The 16,949-nt window shown below is 45.1% G+C and overlaps 1 protein-coding gene across 1 annotated transcript; it reads left to right on the forward strand.

Moving 5' to 3' along the window:
• The first annotated feature begins 4,480 nt into the window (after positions 1-4,480).
• On the forward strand, positions 4,481-16,417 carry CLDN11 (claudin 11). The gene is made up of 3 exons (XM_068144987.1): positions 4,481-4,889; positions 7,704-7,868; positions 15,168-16,417. The coding sequence occupies exons 1-3, from the start codon at positions 4,664-4,666 to the stop codon at positions 15,398-15,400; spliced, it is 624 nt and encodes a 207-aa protein (XP_068001088.1). The 5' UTR covers positions 4,481-4,663; the 3' UTR covers positions 15,401-16,417.
• The last annotated feature ends 532 nt before the right edge of the window (positions 16,418-16,949 follow it).

Raw genomic sequence — 16,949 nt, forward strand, 5'->3', positions numbered from 1 at the left:
GTGCCTCACAGTGACTCTTAGGGGTCCTTAAGTCATTGTAATGGTTGGACTTGCTCATCCCAGGGGTCTTTTCCAACCTGAATGATTCTGTGATTCTAAATTGTGTGAGTACATTGCTTAACATTTTTGTCCACCATCAGGGAGCTTAAATAACAGATAATTCAGAACAGAAGAGAGAGGAAGGAGGCAAAAAAGAGGGAGCTGTTTCTGTAAGATATGTGAATGAGTCTTCCATTTGGGTTCCAATAGGCTGTGTGCTGTCAGTCACTTCAAACTAGATCATAGTTAAAAAACAGAATTCATTCTACAAGTAATATTTAGGAGATTTTCTAGGTGATTTTTTTCATGATTATGGTTTGAGGTTTTCTGACAGTTAAGCCTAATCACATACAAACACTTAGGTATTCTTCCTTCACCTCCAATCAGAGCAGAAATGCCTTGTCCTTGGTTTAAGGTACTGGCCATGCTTGTGTTCCAGATTATTGCAAACCCATTTGCCTGCATTTTACAGCTGCAGAGAGAGATGAGCAGCATGAACCAGGATGAAGATGAAATTAGTAATATTTTGATGAGCTCAGCCTTTAGTATGGAAGAAAATTAACAACTCGCTGTAACTTTTAAAAGAGATAATCCTGTTTATTTCTGCACCCCTTGTTATATTTTCATACTGCTGTATTTCCAAGCAAGGGAGAGGCTGAAAACCCTGCAGAGAAAAACTTTAAGGTGAGTCATTTATGTGAGAAAAACCTTAGAGTGTTGATAGCTTGTAAGTGTGTGAATATGACTGGTTGCAACACGTTATCATTTGTCAGAGAAAATACTGCTGACCAAGGAAAAACTGCTTGAGTGACAAGGCGAAAAGATGGCTTTTTAGGGTCTTTGCACCATTGCTGAAGTAAATTTGTGTGTAGCACTTGGCTGTCAAAGTGGCAAATCTTAGGAATACTACCCTGACTGAATCAGTTTATTTAGCATACAGCTGGGAAGTTGATACTGAATCACAGGATGTTAGGGGTTGGAAGGAACCTTGAAAGATCTTCCAGACCAATCCCCCTGCCAGAGCAGGATCACCGAGAGTACGTCACACAGGAACATATTCAGGTGGGTTTGAGTGTCTCCAGACATGTCCTTCATCTCGTGGATCTCTTGTAGCATGCTTGCTTATATTCATAGTTGATGTTGGTGGTGTTATTTATAACACTGACAAAATAGTAAATGTTTCCTGTCCCTATCAACATTAATGAAACAATTCAAACTGTGCCCTTTGGGCATGGCATCGAGTAGTTTTGAATAGTTCTAATTAGTGAAGTGTAAAATTTACTTCTTGCCTGTTGGGCTGCTGCACATTCTTTGGCAAGTACATCTGTGGAGGAAGATGTGGCAGTGTAAGAACCTTTTCTGTTTAAGGAAGCCATAACTGTACAAGAGTGACTCACAGGAAGACATGGCCACAACCTGCAAATTCAGTTTAAGAGGGACAGGGATCTGCTGGAGAGGGTCCAGCAGAGGGCTATGAGGATGATTAGGGGACTGGAGCACTGCCTGGTGAGGAGAGGCTGAGGGACCTGGGGCTTTCAGTCTGGAGAAGAGAAGACTTCGAGGGGATTTAATAAATGTTTATAAATATCTGAAGGCTGGGGGTCAGGAGGGAGGGGACAGGCTCTTCTCACTTGCTCCCTGTGATAGGACAAGGAGCAATGGATGTAAGCTGCAGCACAGGAGTTTCCACCTCAACACAAGGGGGAACTTCTTTACTGTAAGGGTCACAGAGCACTGGAACAGGATCCCCAGAGAATCTCCTTCTCTGGAGACTTTCAAGGCCCATCTGGTTGTATTCCATTGTGACCAGAGCTAGATTGTATGGTCCTGCTCTGGCAGGGGGGTTGGACCTGATGATCTCTTTGTGTCCCTTCCAACCCCTGCCATCCTGTGATCCTACAGCATTTTAAAAAGTCTTTTATTTGTGCATTAGGATGCATCTGCTCTGTTACTATGTGAAATGCTTCTGATATCAGCTTTGGGATGAAGTAGTGTCCTGGGCTGAGCTAGAACACAGCTAGTTCTGTTCAGTGATTTTACTTTTCAGCTCAGTCTCTTCTAAGCAACTGCACTTTCTGAAATGAACAGCATGCTTTTGCAGATAGTGGCTGTTTCTAGCAGTGATAATACTTGATTCTTCTAGTTTGCACCAAGAATTGGGATGCAGACCAGGGGCACTGCTGAACCTTCTTTACCGCAGAGTAAAACATCACACCTGTGGGGAGGAGAAAATGGGGCAGGGTGATCCTAAACTGCCCAACAAGGAATTCCACTCCATATACCTCATGCTCAGCATAAAGCTCAGGGATCACAAAGGTCAAGCTCTTCTTCAAGGGCTGTCATCCAAAGAAGACTCTGTCAGTTCTGCCTTCATTCAATCCTGATCCATGAGTTCCTGAATCTGGTTCCCATCTGCTGCTGAGTCCAGTCTGGGACTTGTCAGGTGCCTGCCCATGGCATCAGTGGTGATGGTGATGCAATTGCCCACAAGGAGTTGTGTTTGTATACATATGTGTGTATTTCATATTATTCATAGAAACATAGAATTGTTTTAGTTGGAAAAGACCTCTAAGATCATTGCGTCCAACTGGCCATTGAACCATGTCCCAGAGTGCCATGTCTACATTTTTTTTCAACACCTCCAGGGAGGTTCATTGCAGCTGGTTTAATTTTCTTTTCTAACCCATCAGTCTCTCTCCCTTAGTCCTTTTCCCTTTTGGCAAGGGAGTGGGGTTCATAGAGAGCCTCTGTCACTCATTTAGTGGCCAGTCCAGCCCAAACCCTTGCCGAATAGGATATCAAGATGTAAAATTGTCTGGAATTTTGAAGTACATGTAAGTATGTTAGATATCTAATTATTAGCATTACTTAGAGTGTGCTCATTTGTCAGCTCATCTCCTTCCGAGTTCAGGAGGTGAGGCTTGTTTTGTCCAGCACACTTGCGTGGGCCAAAAAGTGGAACACCACTAATGTCACTTGAGAGATGACAAATTTATCTCCTGAATAACAAATAAGCAGGAATGTTTAGGGGGGAAATGATTAAATCCATCTAGAACTAGACCCTAGACAACATGAAAATGGCAGCTGGATGTCAGCAACATCTTCCTCCTCCTGAAGTGGGTGCAGTAGAACAAGCTGCAGAGAAAGGTGGAATCACATGGGGATGGCATCATGGCTTCACAAATATACCATAAAACAGGCCCAGGGGGAAAAAATGGAGTAACCAACAATGTAAAACAAAGGTGAAAGCAGCAATTCAGGTTTTAGTTATTATAGAAACTCCTCCTCAAAGATAATTTTGAACTATTTATGTAGTAACTCCAGTGTTCAGATCAAGCATTGGCAAAAACAACTGTGACCTCGTGTCCTTGAGTTTTGACTGTGAGGAGCATGTGACAAAGCTTGGGATGGTCTTGTTCATGTTTTTCACTTTATTTGCAAGAATGGGAAAAATACCACTGGGTGAAGAGCAGGATCTATTTCATTCCGTGCACCTTAACCCTGGAGTGTTGCTTTTTAGCACTTCTTTCTCACTGGTAGCTCTGGGAATGAATCAAGTTCATTGTTCTGTCATTTTCTTGCCTGGCTTTTCCCTTCCCCGTGCAATGCAGACTGCTCTCCAGCAGTGGTCTCTCCAGCCATGTCTTATCTGCCTGGATCCAAACCTTCCCTTTGCAAAATCAGACGCACTGGAGGATGCACAGCGGGGAAACTTCACTTAGGGATGTGTTGGCAGCTCACATGTGTGTGTTAGTGAAAATACAAAAGTAAAGTTGGGAAAATACCCTGCCTGCCTGATTCCTGATGCAGATTGGGCTGTGGTATTTCTCTTCTTTTGACGTTTTGAAGTAAGTTGTTCCTTGTTCTATCAAGTAGACTAAAATTTACCCTGCCCAGAGTCTGAGCAACAAGCTGCTCATTTCAATTTTAGCATTCAAAAGTGGAAACAAGGTGCTGCTAAACATATTTAGGATTCTGTGTCAGTTAATACTTCTGCAAACTCAGGCACAAGCAGAGAATGCAGGGATGGATCTCTTCAGCTTTTGCAGCTACTGAAATCACCAGGAAAGACCCAAGACAAGACTGATTTTGTCCTTTTGCTGCAGCTGTGCTGATGGCTTTAATGAGATGATGAACTCCACCTCTTAACTCAGTCCACCAAATTTCTTGCCCTGTCTTTCCAAGAAGGGGATCATTCACCTTCAGCATGAAAACACTGCCTTAAGTTTCCTTTCTTGATGCTAACTTTCGAGCAGCCAGGCTGTTTGCATTTGAATAAAGCAGTCTGGTTTGTTTTTCAGGCACGGGTTGGTGTAATTCTGTGTCTCCTCCTTTCCACACCCTCCTTCCCTTCCTACTCTCTGGATGAACTGGCAGAAGTTGGGGCTCCCCGCTTGCTCCTCCCATGCTTCATGGGGCCGGAGGCAGCTCTAACCCCTCCCAGGGAGGGAGCTGGGCAGAGGCAGTTCAGTCCCTGCAGCAGTGCCTGAGCAGGGACCTCATCCCACCAAACCTCTGTCCCTCCTGCGCGCAGCTTGCAGCAGGTCCCAGCTGCAGGGAGGTCACCGGCCGGCTCTGCTGAGTGGAAGCTCTCCTGCCCAGCTCACCTCACCAAGGGATCGACATGGTGGCCACCTGCCTGCACCTGGCTGGATTTGTCTGCAGTTTTATAGGGTGGATTGGAGTGGTAGTGGCAACGGCCACCAATGACTGGGTGGTGACTTGTGGCTACACCATTACCACCTGCAGGAAAATGGATGAGCTGGGATCCAAAGGGCTGTGGGCAGACTGCGTCATGGCAACAGGGCTCTATCACTGCAAGCCCCTCGTGGACATCCTTATCCTGCCAGGTATGTGTGCCCCATCCCACCTGGAGGTGAGGAGTGAAACCTTGCTCTGAGTGGGGTAGATCCTGCTCAGGAGGAATTGGTGTCAAAGTTCCTTCAACTTTATCAGCGTGGGAGGTGGTTCTTTAAATATGCTAAGGAATATGGATGGTTAGGATCATCCTAGGATGATTCTCATTAAATTGTACCTGGTTTTAATCATACCCAGGTACCACGTGTTATCTGTTGAAGTGTTTAATCACTGTTGCCCTTGGGAAATGTTCGCTGCTCCTTTTACATCTTGTATCTAGATTGCACTGCAGAACTTCTCTTGTACCTTGAGGTGTAACAGAGGACTCTAAGATGTAGCAGAGACTTTGTAGTCTTGCTTTGAGGGGAGGATGATCTATTACAAATGTTAAGGTTCTCTTCCTTAAAATGACTTTAACGAATCTTTCAGCATCTATTATTAACGCTGCTGTAGCTTTTAGTCTCTTGGAAGATCATCAGTCTTGCTGCTCTTGTGCTTCCCACATGTCTGAAGGCAAGATAGAAGTTTTACATGGGAAAAAAGATGTCATTATCTTTCCCTTGTCGTGATGTTTTCTAATTATATAGTAATTTTCATCTAGCTTACTGCAAAGCAAACACCAAGTGAGGTGGTCTTATCAGTATTGATACATCCTTGGAGTTAATTAAACCTGCCCAGGTCCTGTGTGGTCTTGTCCCTTGAAGTTTAGTTAATGATTTTACCTGTTTCAATCCTTGGTAGCTCTGTGATGCTTCTTTCTTCTGCTGTGTTTTAGGCTGCAGCTCCTCTAGCATGCCAGAAATGCCTTTTCCAAAGCTGACAGGATAGAAACAACCATTCCTTGTAGTTTTCTTTCACGCTTCCTTATTTCTTTATTTGAACTGTTATGGCAACAATTTCATAAGGGATCAGAAAGCTTATTCCTGAATTTCTCTCAGTTGCAGAGCCTACTCTGTATCACACAGTGCTGATCAATACTGAATCTCTCAGACTAGCTCATTTTCTCCCTTTCCCTGTGTGTTTTTACTTTTATTTCAGTACATTTACCTTCCTTATTGCTATGATTGTTCAATAGGATCCAGCACAGAAGACAGAGAAAAGGCTTGCCCTGAAGAAACATTATTGAATGAAGTGTAATGAATAGCTAGATAGGTCTTACAGCAGCAGCCAGCAAATCTCTCTAGCAGAAACAAATCACAAAACAAGATGCTTTTGCTTGTAACATATTTGATACCCACAGCTTTCCATGTGAGGGAAATGTATCCCGGTGTGCCCAATAGCTGAAATGTATTTGGAGTCTTGTATTGCCTCAGTCTAGTCTTTAAAACAATTGTGTTTGTATTCTCATTTAATCAGGAACCATGCTGGGCACTGCCATCTCCTTTGTTCAGGGTCTCCTTTTTTCCTGAACTCCTCAGGAAACTTTTGTTGTCGTTTGTTAAGTTTCCTCTTGAAAAAAGGCAAGCAAATATTCAATATACACACAGTCTGCATTTCCAGGGACAGTAAAATCCTCATTGCTGGTCTCTCACCTGTATGTCAGCAGGACTTGCTTGAGATTCCTGTCTGCTGGCGTTGTCTGAGGTGTCACAAAACTCCACATCTGCATCTGGCAGCTTCATTTAGTTAGTAAGAGGGAAAGGGAGCCAGCATGGTCACTGAGACCGTCTCAAGAGCTGGTGGGGGCTCACCGGGCACTGGAGCAAAACTGACTCTCATTCTTTTTATTTTGCATCAATAATTATATATAATTATATATATATATATATATATACTGCATAAAAATCTATTATATAGACATACTATGTTATATATATATAGAGTACATTATTATACACAGACTCTCACAGGATGGTAGAAATGTGCCATCCCTACCCAGTACACCCGCAGTCCCCTTCCCCTGCTGTTCCTTGCTGCTTTGTGTCAGGCTGCTGCTGCTCAGGGACAGACAGGAGAAGGGTGGTAACTGGTGAAATGCCAGCAGATCCTGTGATGTCCACAGGGACTCAAAGGAATGATGTAGTCCCTAGTTATGGCAACTTAAGCAGCCCTTCAAAGTGCATTCATTTCTTCTGTCTAAGGAAGACTTGTGCCAGTGGTCAGCTCAAGCCACAGGTCTCCTCTGAAACTCCACTGGACTCCAGAGGTCCAGGATTGGGATGTGGCTAGGTTTGTTGAGCATCCTTCTTTCTCCCAGGTCCAACAGTCTTCAGCTCCTCAGGGCAGCTGGTAGTAGTATCTCATGGACTTTCATGTCTCAGTAGTGGGTCTTCAACTATTCATTCCTCCTCTGAATGGCTGCGGGCTTCTTCTGCTCACAGCAAGCTGCTCTTTAAGACTGTAAATTCTTGTTATTTAATCAAAGTTTCTCTGGGAAAATATTTAGGAAACCTCCTTCCTAGCTGTTTCTCCTACTTTCCTGTCCTATGTTTTCCAGCTCCATGGTTTCACACTGTTTTGATGGGAAGAGCTCATGTTTTCCAGGCAGGGCTATTTGTTTGGAAAATTTTGATCCTGCACATGTACATTATAGAATGTTAGGACATAGAAGGGACCAGTGGAGAGCATTGAGTCCAACCCCTCTGCCAAAGCAGGATCAGCTAGGGCAGTCCACACAGGAACAGACCCGGGCAAGTTCATGCACCACTCATGTTCCACCATGCTATGCATGGTGAAGATTTAATGTTTACACAAAGAACTGAACCTCCATGCAAGTGTTAGGAGTTAATCAAACAGGAGCCTTTGTCCAAAGGTGGTCTTCTTGTGTGCCAAGTAATCAAAGCCCTCTTTCCTTTCCTGGTCAATAGGGTATGTCCAAGCGTGTCGAGCTCTAATGATCGCCGCCTCCGTCCTGGGTCTTCCTGCAATCTTCCTGCTGATAACTGTCCTGCCCTGCATCCGAATGGGCCACGAGCCTGGAGCTGCCAAGTACAGGAGGTCCCAGCTGGGAGGGATCCTCATCATTCTCCTGGGTAAGGCACTTGCTGTATGTGGAGAGCTGGAGGTCTTCCTCATTCACAGTGGTGTGGTGCAAGGTGGTTGATTACGTTCACCTGAAGCACGCTTGTCCAGGCTGGGCTCACCCTGAAGCTCTCCAGCAAAGCTGCAAATAGTCAAGAGAACAAAAAGCACAATCAGGAGTGGGAGGACAAAGACAGGAGGCAGAGAGATAAGCAGGGTGAAGAGGGGATGGCTGCAAAACCCTAGCCTGGAGAAAAAGAGGATGAGGGGAAAACTCCTCACTCTCTACAGCTACCTGAAAGAGGTTGGGGCGAGGTGGAGATCAGTTTCTTTCCCCAAGTAACAAGCAATAGGATAAGAGGAAATGACTTCAAGTTGCATCAGGGAAGATTTAGGTTGGGCCTTAGGAAAAAAATTTTCACTGAAAGGGTTGTCAAGCCCTGGGACAGGCTGCCCTGGGAACTGGTGGAGTCCTCATGCTCAGGGGTGTTTAAAAGATGTGTAAAAGTGGTGGTGAAGGACATGGTCTAGCCAGGGCCTCAGTGCTGGGTTAACAGTTGAACTTAATGATCTTAAACATCTCTTCCACCCAAAGTTATTCTATTATTCTGCTGTGCATTTTCTTGTGGAGTCCTCAGGCACAGCCACCACCTGTGTCTGCAGGAGGGCAGCTGCCACGGGCACTGGTTTTGCATGCAAGTGATGCTCTTTTTGGAAAAGGGGCTAAACTTCCAAGCTGCTTACAGGCCATGAACACACTCCAAATTCTCCCTGAGCATTGCAGATGCAGCCAGGACAAAGTAAGCTGAGATGTGGGAAGGGGAGACCACCACTGAAGGGGTGCTGATCCTGTGGGAACAGCAGGAGAGAGAGAGCAAGGAGGTGGCATGGACCTGGGAAGAGGGCTGGCATGTCCCTTGTGCCTCCCAACCCCCTCTGGCTAGCTTTGCCCTAGGCCTCCAAGTTCCCTTGGGAATTTCTTCCTGTTCTCAGTGCCTGGGAGGAGATTGTTTTGAGCAGCACAGACTGTGGAGCTCATTGTCCCCAATGCAACACCTGCATGTTCTTCAGCCTCGTCATCTCAGCAACAGGCTGCAGTGCCTTGTTTTTACCCCTCTGTGTGGCAGAGGAGGAGGGGTGAGAGAAAGTGGCCTCTTTGTGTGGCTCTGCTGGTTGCTGGCAGCCCACACTGACATCATGCCCATCTTCTTTCTTCTTCTTCTCCTTAGTTTTTTTTTTTCAAGTGGGCACTGGATATAGCTGTGTGCTTGGAGGGGCTGTCCTCTGGGCACTCCTTCCTTGCAAGTGGTCCCTGCTCCAGTGCCTTGGTGAGAAGCAGTTAGTACAAGTCAGTAGATCCAAAATCTAGGGGACTGAGACCAAAAGGTCCTTTCAATGTCTGTGAGATTTAAGAGCCACAACTGAAAGTCCTAAACCCACCTTTACAGGGCCTGCTTAGGCCATCCTGATCATGAACTGCCTCGTTAGAGAGCTGTTGAAATTATCCCTGTTCTGAAACCTGGAGTCTGCATTTGGATTGGTAAAGTTAAAGACAAACCATTTTCTTCTGCCTGTGAATGAGAATTCAGTGCCGGAGGAGTCTGCTCTGCCAGATTTCCCTTGCCTGTGAGGGGGGAGGTACAGCAGAGCTTGCAAACAATCATGGATTTTTGGTTCCAGTCAGGAGAACCAGGCTGTAGATAAACCCCTTTGGCATGGCTGCAGACCCATGTCCTTAAATTAAATCTGCTTTGCTGAAGGGCAACAGGATTACAGGACCAGTAGATGCAGAGCTAACAAACCACAGTGACAGTGCTGGAGAAGGCTGCATCAGAATCAGTGAAATCCTGTATCTGAAAGCATTGCAGCAGGGCTTGGGGTCTGGTGTGCCCCTCTCCCACCCAGGGCTTGCTGCTGTGTGACACCAGGGAGGAGAACAGATGTGAGAGGGTGGAAGAGAGGAGGTGTGATGCTCTGTAAGCCACACATCTCTCTGCCTCAGAGCATGGTTTTCCCACTAAGTAGATTCTGTGAGGAAAGGAAATGTGTCTTTACACAGACAGTGGCAGCCAAATGCTCTTTGGGTCAGATTTGGACTTCTTATATATCCCTGTGAGTTTTGAAGTATCTGCAAGTGAAGTGGTTTGCTCACACTGGTGATGTCCTGAACAATCTGGGCTGGGAACAGCAGCCTGGTCACAGTGTTTTAGTCACAATTACAGTAATGTTTTAGTCATGATTACAATAAAGCTCTTTTTGTCAGCTCACAAATGAGGACTAAATAAGCTCTTTTTGCTCTTAAGTTGTTTCTTTTAAAACAAAACAAAACCAAATCATCACACATTTATTTTTGCAACATTCAAATATTTTCAGGCTGAACAGCAAGACAGTCCCTTTGAAAGAAGAATAATGGTCAGTGCTTGGGACTTTGACATTATTTAAGCTGATTAGTGATCTGTTATTTGCAAAATTAGGTGTTACCATTCCAGAGCATTTAATAAGTGTGAATCAAGCCTGAAAAGTCATAATTCTGGCTTAAAATGTGTTATATTCTAGAAGTAATATGGCCTAGACTGCTCTTATTTAACTTCTGGTCACCAAACTCTGCTTTGTCGTTTTTCTCAACCACACAGGCTCCAGCTTTCCCCTCTAAGTGGAGGCCAACTCCCAGAGCTCTGCTTAAAAGAAAGCAACCCCCAAATGCTCACTAACAGAGCAGAAATAGAGAGTGGAGATGTGATCAGGGGAGCTGGCCTCGTGGCAAACCTCACTTGTTGCTTGGGGAAGGGATGGCAGCTTGTCACTGAAATTTATTTACAGAGGAAAACAGGGGTTGAAGCACAGCCCCTGTGTGGAACCCAAAAGAAAAGAAAATGTTGAAAACCTGCCAGGAAAACAATGGACTCTGATATTCCATTGATTTTTCTGTCTGCTGATAATAGCAGGCTGCAGAGTGCAACCTGTGTGCACACCCTCCCATCCTGCCTGCTGATGGATTTATGTCTTTGCTTGATCCTGTCTGTCCTAGAGAACTGATTTATTGCCCAAAACAACCATCAGCAGAGGTTTGCTCTGAGCCAGAATGAAAACATTTCATACTCTGGTGTTGATGGAAAAACCCTGGCCCATCCTGTGTTGTTGATGCTAATTCAGGGGACCCCGTGCTGGTAACCACGTGGACATTTTCCTAATGGAGGTGAGGGACCCAGGGCACTGGAAACTCAGCTGAGGAATATGGTAGTTATTGGGCATTACTGCTGCAAAATGCCTGTGTTAGCTGTTGTATACTAAATAAAGGCTATCAGTGAAGATTTTCTGGACACTGCATGAGATTTACTCATAAAACCATAAATATATGGATCCAAGCTAGAGGAGAGGAAATTTAGATTAGACATCAAGTAGAAGTTCTTCACCATAAGGGTGGTGAGACGCTGGAGCAGGTTGCCCAGGGAGGTGGTGGAAGCCCTTTCCCTGGATGTTCTAAGGTCAGGCTTTATGTGGTTCTGGGCAACCTGATCTTGTGGAGGGTGTCCCTGTCCATGGCAGGGGGGTTGGAACTGGATGATCCTTGAGGTCCCTTTGAACCCTGGCAATTCTATGATACTGTGACATCAACATGAAAAGATTGCCTCGAACACAGAAAAAAGTAATCGCGGATATCTATTATTTCAACCAAATGCTTTCAAAGAGAAATCTGTGAGCTAGCAACTCAGAATAGTTAAATTTAGCTGTGAAAGAAAGCTTTCTGCAGAGAGATTTTAACTTATTGTTAAGGAATTTGGCAGGGACTCAGTGTCCCTTGAGTCAGAGTCATTCTCTATCTCCCCCACTGCCCCAAGCACCTTCTGTCCTTCTTGTCTGTGTTCGCTTCCATCTGATTACATTCTGCCTGCAATGTAGAATATAGAATAGTGCAGAATTAAATTCTGCCTGTGATGAGTTTCAGCTCAACGGAGTGAGCTGCTGCCAGTCCGTAGTCAAAAAGGACTTGAAAATGCTGGGAGCCTGGGATGTGTCCCTGTGGAATTACAGTAATCTGATGGAGCAAGGACAACCAGCACTGAACATTTCTGAGGTGACTTTTGCAGGACCGCCCGCTCTAGCTGCAACAAGCAAGCAAGCTTTCCAGTAGGGGGGTGCCCCCAAACACGCCACTTTTTCCAGCTGATATAGTTGGGCTAGTAGACAATATTCCTTTTTTTTTTTGCAAATTTTTTACTCTGCTGCTGGCCTGTGTTGATGACAGCAGCTCTGCTGTCTGAAGGCATTTGTAATGTGTTGTGATGCTCTGTAAGCATCAGAGCCTGGAAGCCCTGCCATATGAAGAAAGCCTGAGAGAACTGGGTTTGCTCAGCCTTGAGAAGAAAAGGCTTAGGAGATACTTTATTGCCATGTACCAGTACATAGGGGGTGGCTTCCAGGAGGATGCAGACTCCTTTTTTTACAAGGAGTCACATGGAAAAGACAAGGAGCAGTGAGTGTGAGTTAATGCTGGGGAGATTCTGATTCAGTTTAAGAAGAACATTTTTAACCATGAGGAGAGTTAGACATTGGAATCATCTTCCAGGGGAAGCAGTGGATTCCCCTACTTTGCATAGTATTAAAACTCAGCTTGACAGGGTGCTAGGCCATCTCATTTCAATTCTACTATTACCTAGAAAGCTTGGACCAGATGATCCTTGAGGGCCCTTCCAACCTGACATTTTATGATATTTAGGGAGAGGCAAAGAGTCTCTCAGCACAAAAGAGAAGAACTTCTAATTTCTGTTCAAAGAGTTCCTCCCTGAAGGCAGCTATTTCAGAACTTGAAACTTGCCCTAAAATGCCTCTTCCTATCCCTTTGGGTTTCTTGGCAAATGAAGATTTCCTCAGTCTTTCCCTGTCATATAGCGAGACCAAAATATGAATCCATCAAGAAATATTTCAATTGCAGATTGCCCCGTTCACATCTTCTGGGAGGGTTTACAGCCCAGTTTAATCTATGCAGAGCAACAAAATCCAGGCTTGTCTCAGGGCATTCCTCTTGCTGAGCAACGGGGTCACTGGTGGCTGACAGCAGCTGGTGGCCTCAGAAGACAGAGAGGTCGAACTAACCCATGCAAAGCCCTTGGCTTGTGCTTCGCAGCTCTCTAGCATTGTCAGCATTAAAATAAGGTGGTTTTACATGTAGTTGAGCCACACACACAAGAGATGCCATTGTGTCAGCATCCCTGAGAGCTCCTCTCACCCCAGTGCAAGTGTTTTCTTCACTTGTGGGGGGAGGGCCTGGGTAGATAAGGGTCTTACAGTCTATGGACATAAATATATATATATATATTTACTGCTGACAGAAAAAGAAAAGATGATTGTGTCTTTTTGGACAACAAAGAAGCTTTTTTTTCCCCCCAGAGCCCATTAGAATGCTTTGTGGATTCCCAACTGATACATTTTTGTTTTAAAGTGTTCGAGGCTCGTGAGCTGTTTGCAGGACTCATCCCCACACAGGAGAAATTGCTGTTCTCCCCTCCCTGCCTTCTCCAACAAGTCCTACCAAAACCACAGGGTCCTTGCTTTGAGGAGGCCCAGAATTATTACTGGCTTTATTAGCATCTTTCAAATGTTCTTCTCTTTTCCATAAGAAAATATTTTCTCTCACAATAACTGCAGCTATTGGGGATGGGTTTTCTGCTGCACCGGCCAGGAGCTGTGGTTTGTTCTCTACTTTAACTAAACAACTTTATTTTTAATCTCACTCCCTTTTTTTCCCCCCCTTCCTCTTGCAACCTTAACTTCTTGACACTGCCTCCAGATACCTTTTAACGCGGTTGGTGGAAATCTGTAACGCTGCCACGGTGCTGTTATTGTTTTGCTCTGATTCTCTGATAGCCACAAGGATGGAGCCCTGCACAGCTTGTCCTGGAGGCAAGTAAATATTGACAGATTAATTCTTCTCAGATGTACAAACCATAAAGGAGTATTGTTTTAGGACATGCTCCTGGGAGGTGATTAACACCATCAACTCCTGTTGCCCTCAGTGCATGTAGGGACTTTGCAGGATGGAGGTAGGACCCTGAGCTGAGGGTAGTGAGTGTGACCTTGTGTAGCACAAGGGGAATGTGTTTGCTCCCTGTTTGACTCAAACCACACATGTGTGTGCATGCAGCACACTGAAACGCTGAGGTCCCTGCATGGCTACCTGCAAAGTGCTGAATTTGAACCTGCTTGGCTGTCCTGAGGGTACCTCCTTCACATGTCACCTGCCCAGCAGTCCTCCCAGCGACACTGTGGCAGTCTTATTGCCTTTTGTGTGTGTGTGTGGGAATATGGAATTTCAAGCAAGACTTGAAGTCTGCAGTAATTTTTTGACCTGCTGTAAACTCTAGCTAGAATACTATTTTCTCTTCAAGGTCAAGTTGGACAGGGCTCTGAGGAACCTGGTGTAGTTAATGGTGTCCCTGCTGACTGCAAAGAGGTTGGGCTAGATGACCTCTAAATATCCTTTCCAGCCCCAACTGTTCTATGATTCTGCAGGCCTTTCCCATGCCATTTCTCTTTAATTCAGTAGGTTTCTGGGGAGCCTCGCTGTGTTTATCCACATCACTTGGTACAGAGAAATCTTCTCTAGGCAAGTGGGGTCTACTTTCCAGAGGTGTGAGACCTTTCCCTTTCCACAAACACTCCAACAGTGAAGTATTGCTGCTTATTTTGTCCCTGCCCATTTTCTGCTTGTGTTTTATAAACCTTGCTCTGTCTTGCTAAGTGCTGGGATGTTTAATTAACGTTTATGTGACCATTCAGTAGAGCAGCTGCAGTGGTGCTGATGCATCTGAGTTAATCCAAAAATTGTGGTTTAAACCAGCTGCCTCTGGGCCACTGATTTTACTGTCTCACCAATGCTTACAGCTTTCATGGTCTTGTTTCCTATCTACTCTATCCTAATCCTACAGGTCTCCAGAGCATTAGTTTCAGTGATGACTTTCTCCGGGGGACAAATCTATTTCCTTTGTAATGAATATATCAATATATTTGTTATATATATATATATAAAAATATGTCAAATAGCAGCTGGTTTTACTTCTTGCTTGGTGCCTGAGAGGGATGGCTGCTCTTTCTTGATCTCTTTCCCCTTTGAGGCTCTTCCTGCTTGAAAATGTCTTGGACTAAGCCCTTATGCTCATGCTCCTGGGTCCCACTGTGGGACTACAAGGAAGGAGGCATGAGCTTCCCTTATGTCCCTTGTTCTACAGAGCCCTCCCTCCCCTTCAGTGTGCTTTGTGTCCCTGTGATGGAGTTTCCTGCCGGAGTTATCTTTGCTTTCCGTCTCTCCCCAGCCATGTGTGGTGTCGTCGCGACCATCTGGTTTCCCGTGTGCGCCCACCGTGAGACCACCATCATGAGCTTCGGCTACTCCCTGTACACAGGCTGGATTGGCTCTGCCCTCTGCCTCTTCGGTGGCTGTGTCATCGTCTGCTGCTCAGGAGATGCCCAGACATTTGGTGAAAACCGTTTCTACTACGCCTCGGGGTCCAGCTCCCCTACCCACGCAAAGAGTGCTCACGTGTAAGCGTCCTGGGGACGTCCCACGGCTGCCGTCCGATGCTTTGGCTGGTGTGGGTTTGCGTGCCCTGGGTTTGCTTCTACTGACACACAGGCTGCTGTCAGGCTCCCAGGGGAAGATTAGAAAAGCAGCACAAATGTCTGGTAGTTTGAAGCGTTATTCTCCCCATCTGTTCCCCCCCCTTCTCTAGAAAGAAAGCTGTAGCCAGCCCTACCTCTTGGTCCTCCCCATTTTGTCCTGACCACATGCCCCATCTTCTTGTGGCCAGGGGGACTCAGAAGGTTTGGGCTTGTCGTGTGGGTTTTAGGGTTTTGAATTTCATTTTCTAGCTCCCCTGATGATAAGGAGAGTTTAAAGCAATAAAACAGAAACGAGAGAGACACTTTCCCGTTGTTAGAAGGACTCTGGCAGCTTCTCCCACCATGTCACTATTTGCTTTCTCCTGCTCAAGGTCACTGCTTTGGCGCGGTTTGGGCGAGAGGGTAGGAGGAAGGCTGCCTGCTTCAACCGGGCGAATGTTTCTCTTTGGGAACAAGAGCAGGGGATTTTTGTTTCTGCCTTTCTCTGTAAATACTTTTGTATGAAGTTTGGTCAGTTTAGTAACAGTATTTCTCCCACCCTCCCCCACCCCCAGTCATCAGTATGAAGGAAACAGAACCCAAAGGTCCTAATCACATAGTAGATAACAGTGCCTTTTGATATTGTTATCCATGACTCTGGGGGCTCTAATCCCCACGCCCTGGTTTGGTTCCTTTTCTTTTCTTTTCTTTTCTTTCTTCTTCTTTTATTTTTTTTTTCTTTGTACAGATCAGTTACTAAAAAAATGTATGGTTTACATTTTATTTCTTTTTAAACTCCTTGCTTTCTTCTTCTCAGTTTGTGTTCTGTCTTGTGTCATTAAAGCAGCACACTTTAACATGCGGTATAATGTACCTGTTACAACACAATTCTGGTGAGTACTGATGATGCCTTTGTACTTTCAGTGAAATACTGTCTGTCCAATAAATAACAGAGTACCTGCAACCACTGCTGCCTTCTCTTCCTTCCTTCCTGTGTGTTTCCATAGCTGCTTTTTCCATGACAAGGATTTCCTAATGGTTTTGAAGATACTTTCTTTTTATATAGCAGGATGAGATACTCTGCTCTGCTGTGGAACTTTTTGTTTGATTTGGGGGAAATTTAAAATATGAGTAATCTAACAATCATAGAATTGTTTGGGTTGGGAAAAGACTTCTAAGATTGAGTCTGGCCATCAACCTGAGACCACCATGGTCATGGTTTAATATCATGGTACTGCTCACTGTCTTACCCATCCATTCTTGTGATGTTCCTGAGAGCAGCTTGCACTGGTGGTACCAATTTGGGGTACTCTTTGCATCAAGGAGGCTTAGAAACCCACTGAAACGGTGGAGATACACCCCCAGCACTGCTTGGGCATGCTGAAGTTGAGAAGTCATGTTGCTGAAAGTGCTCTCAACTGAAATAAGAGCCTGATCTGGGGTCATTGCTCTGATTAAAACCATGTAAGATCAAGATCTAACTCTGTCCTTACCAG

The sequence above is a fragment of the Melanerpes formicivorus genome, unplaced genomic scaffold, assembly GCF_026170545.1.
Source record: "Melanerpes formicivorus ecotype bairdi unplaced genomic scaffold, bMelFor1.0.p_v2 SCAF_12, whole genome shotgun sequence".
NCBI lineage: Eukaryota > Metazoa > Chordata > Aves > Piciformes > Picidae > Melanerpes > Melanerpes formicivorus.

What these genes read in the sequence shown, in the direction of transcription:
- CLDN11 (XM_068144987.1), top strand. Translation starts at nt 4,664, where the DNA reads ATGGTGGCCACCTGCCTGCACCTGGCTGGATTTGTCTGCAGTTTTATA. An exon ending in GGACATCCTTATCCTGCCAG is followed by an intron (nt 4,890 to 7,703) that starts GTATGTGTGCCC and finishes CCTGGTCAATAG; the next exon opens with GGTATGTCCAAGCGTGTCGA. An exon ending in GATCCTCATCATTCTCCTGG is followed by an intron (nt 7,869 to 15,167) that starts GTAAGGCACTTG and finishes GTCTCTCCCCAG; the next exon opens with CCATGTGTGGTGTCGTCGCG.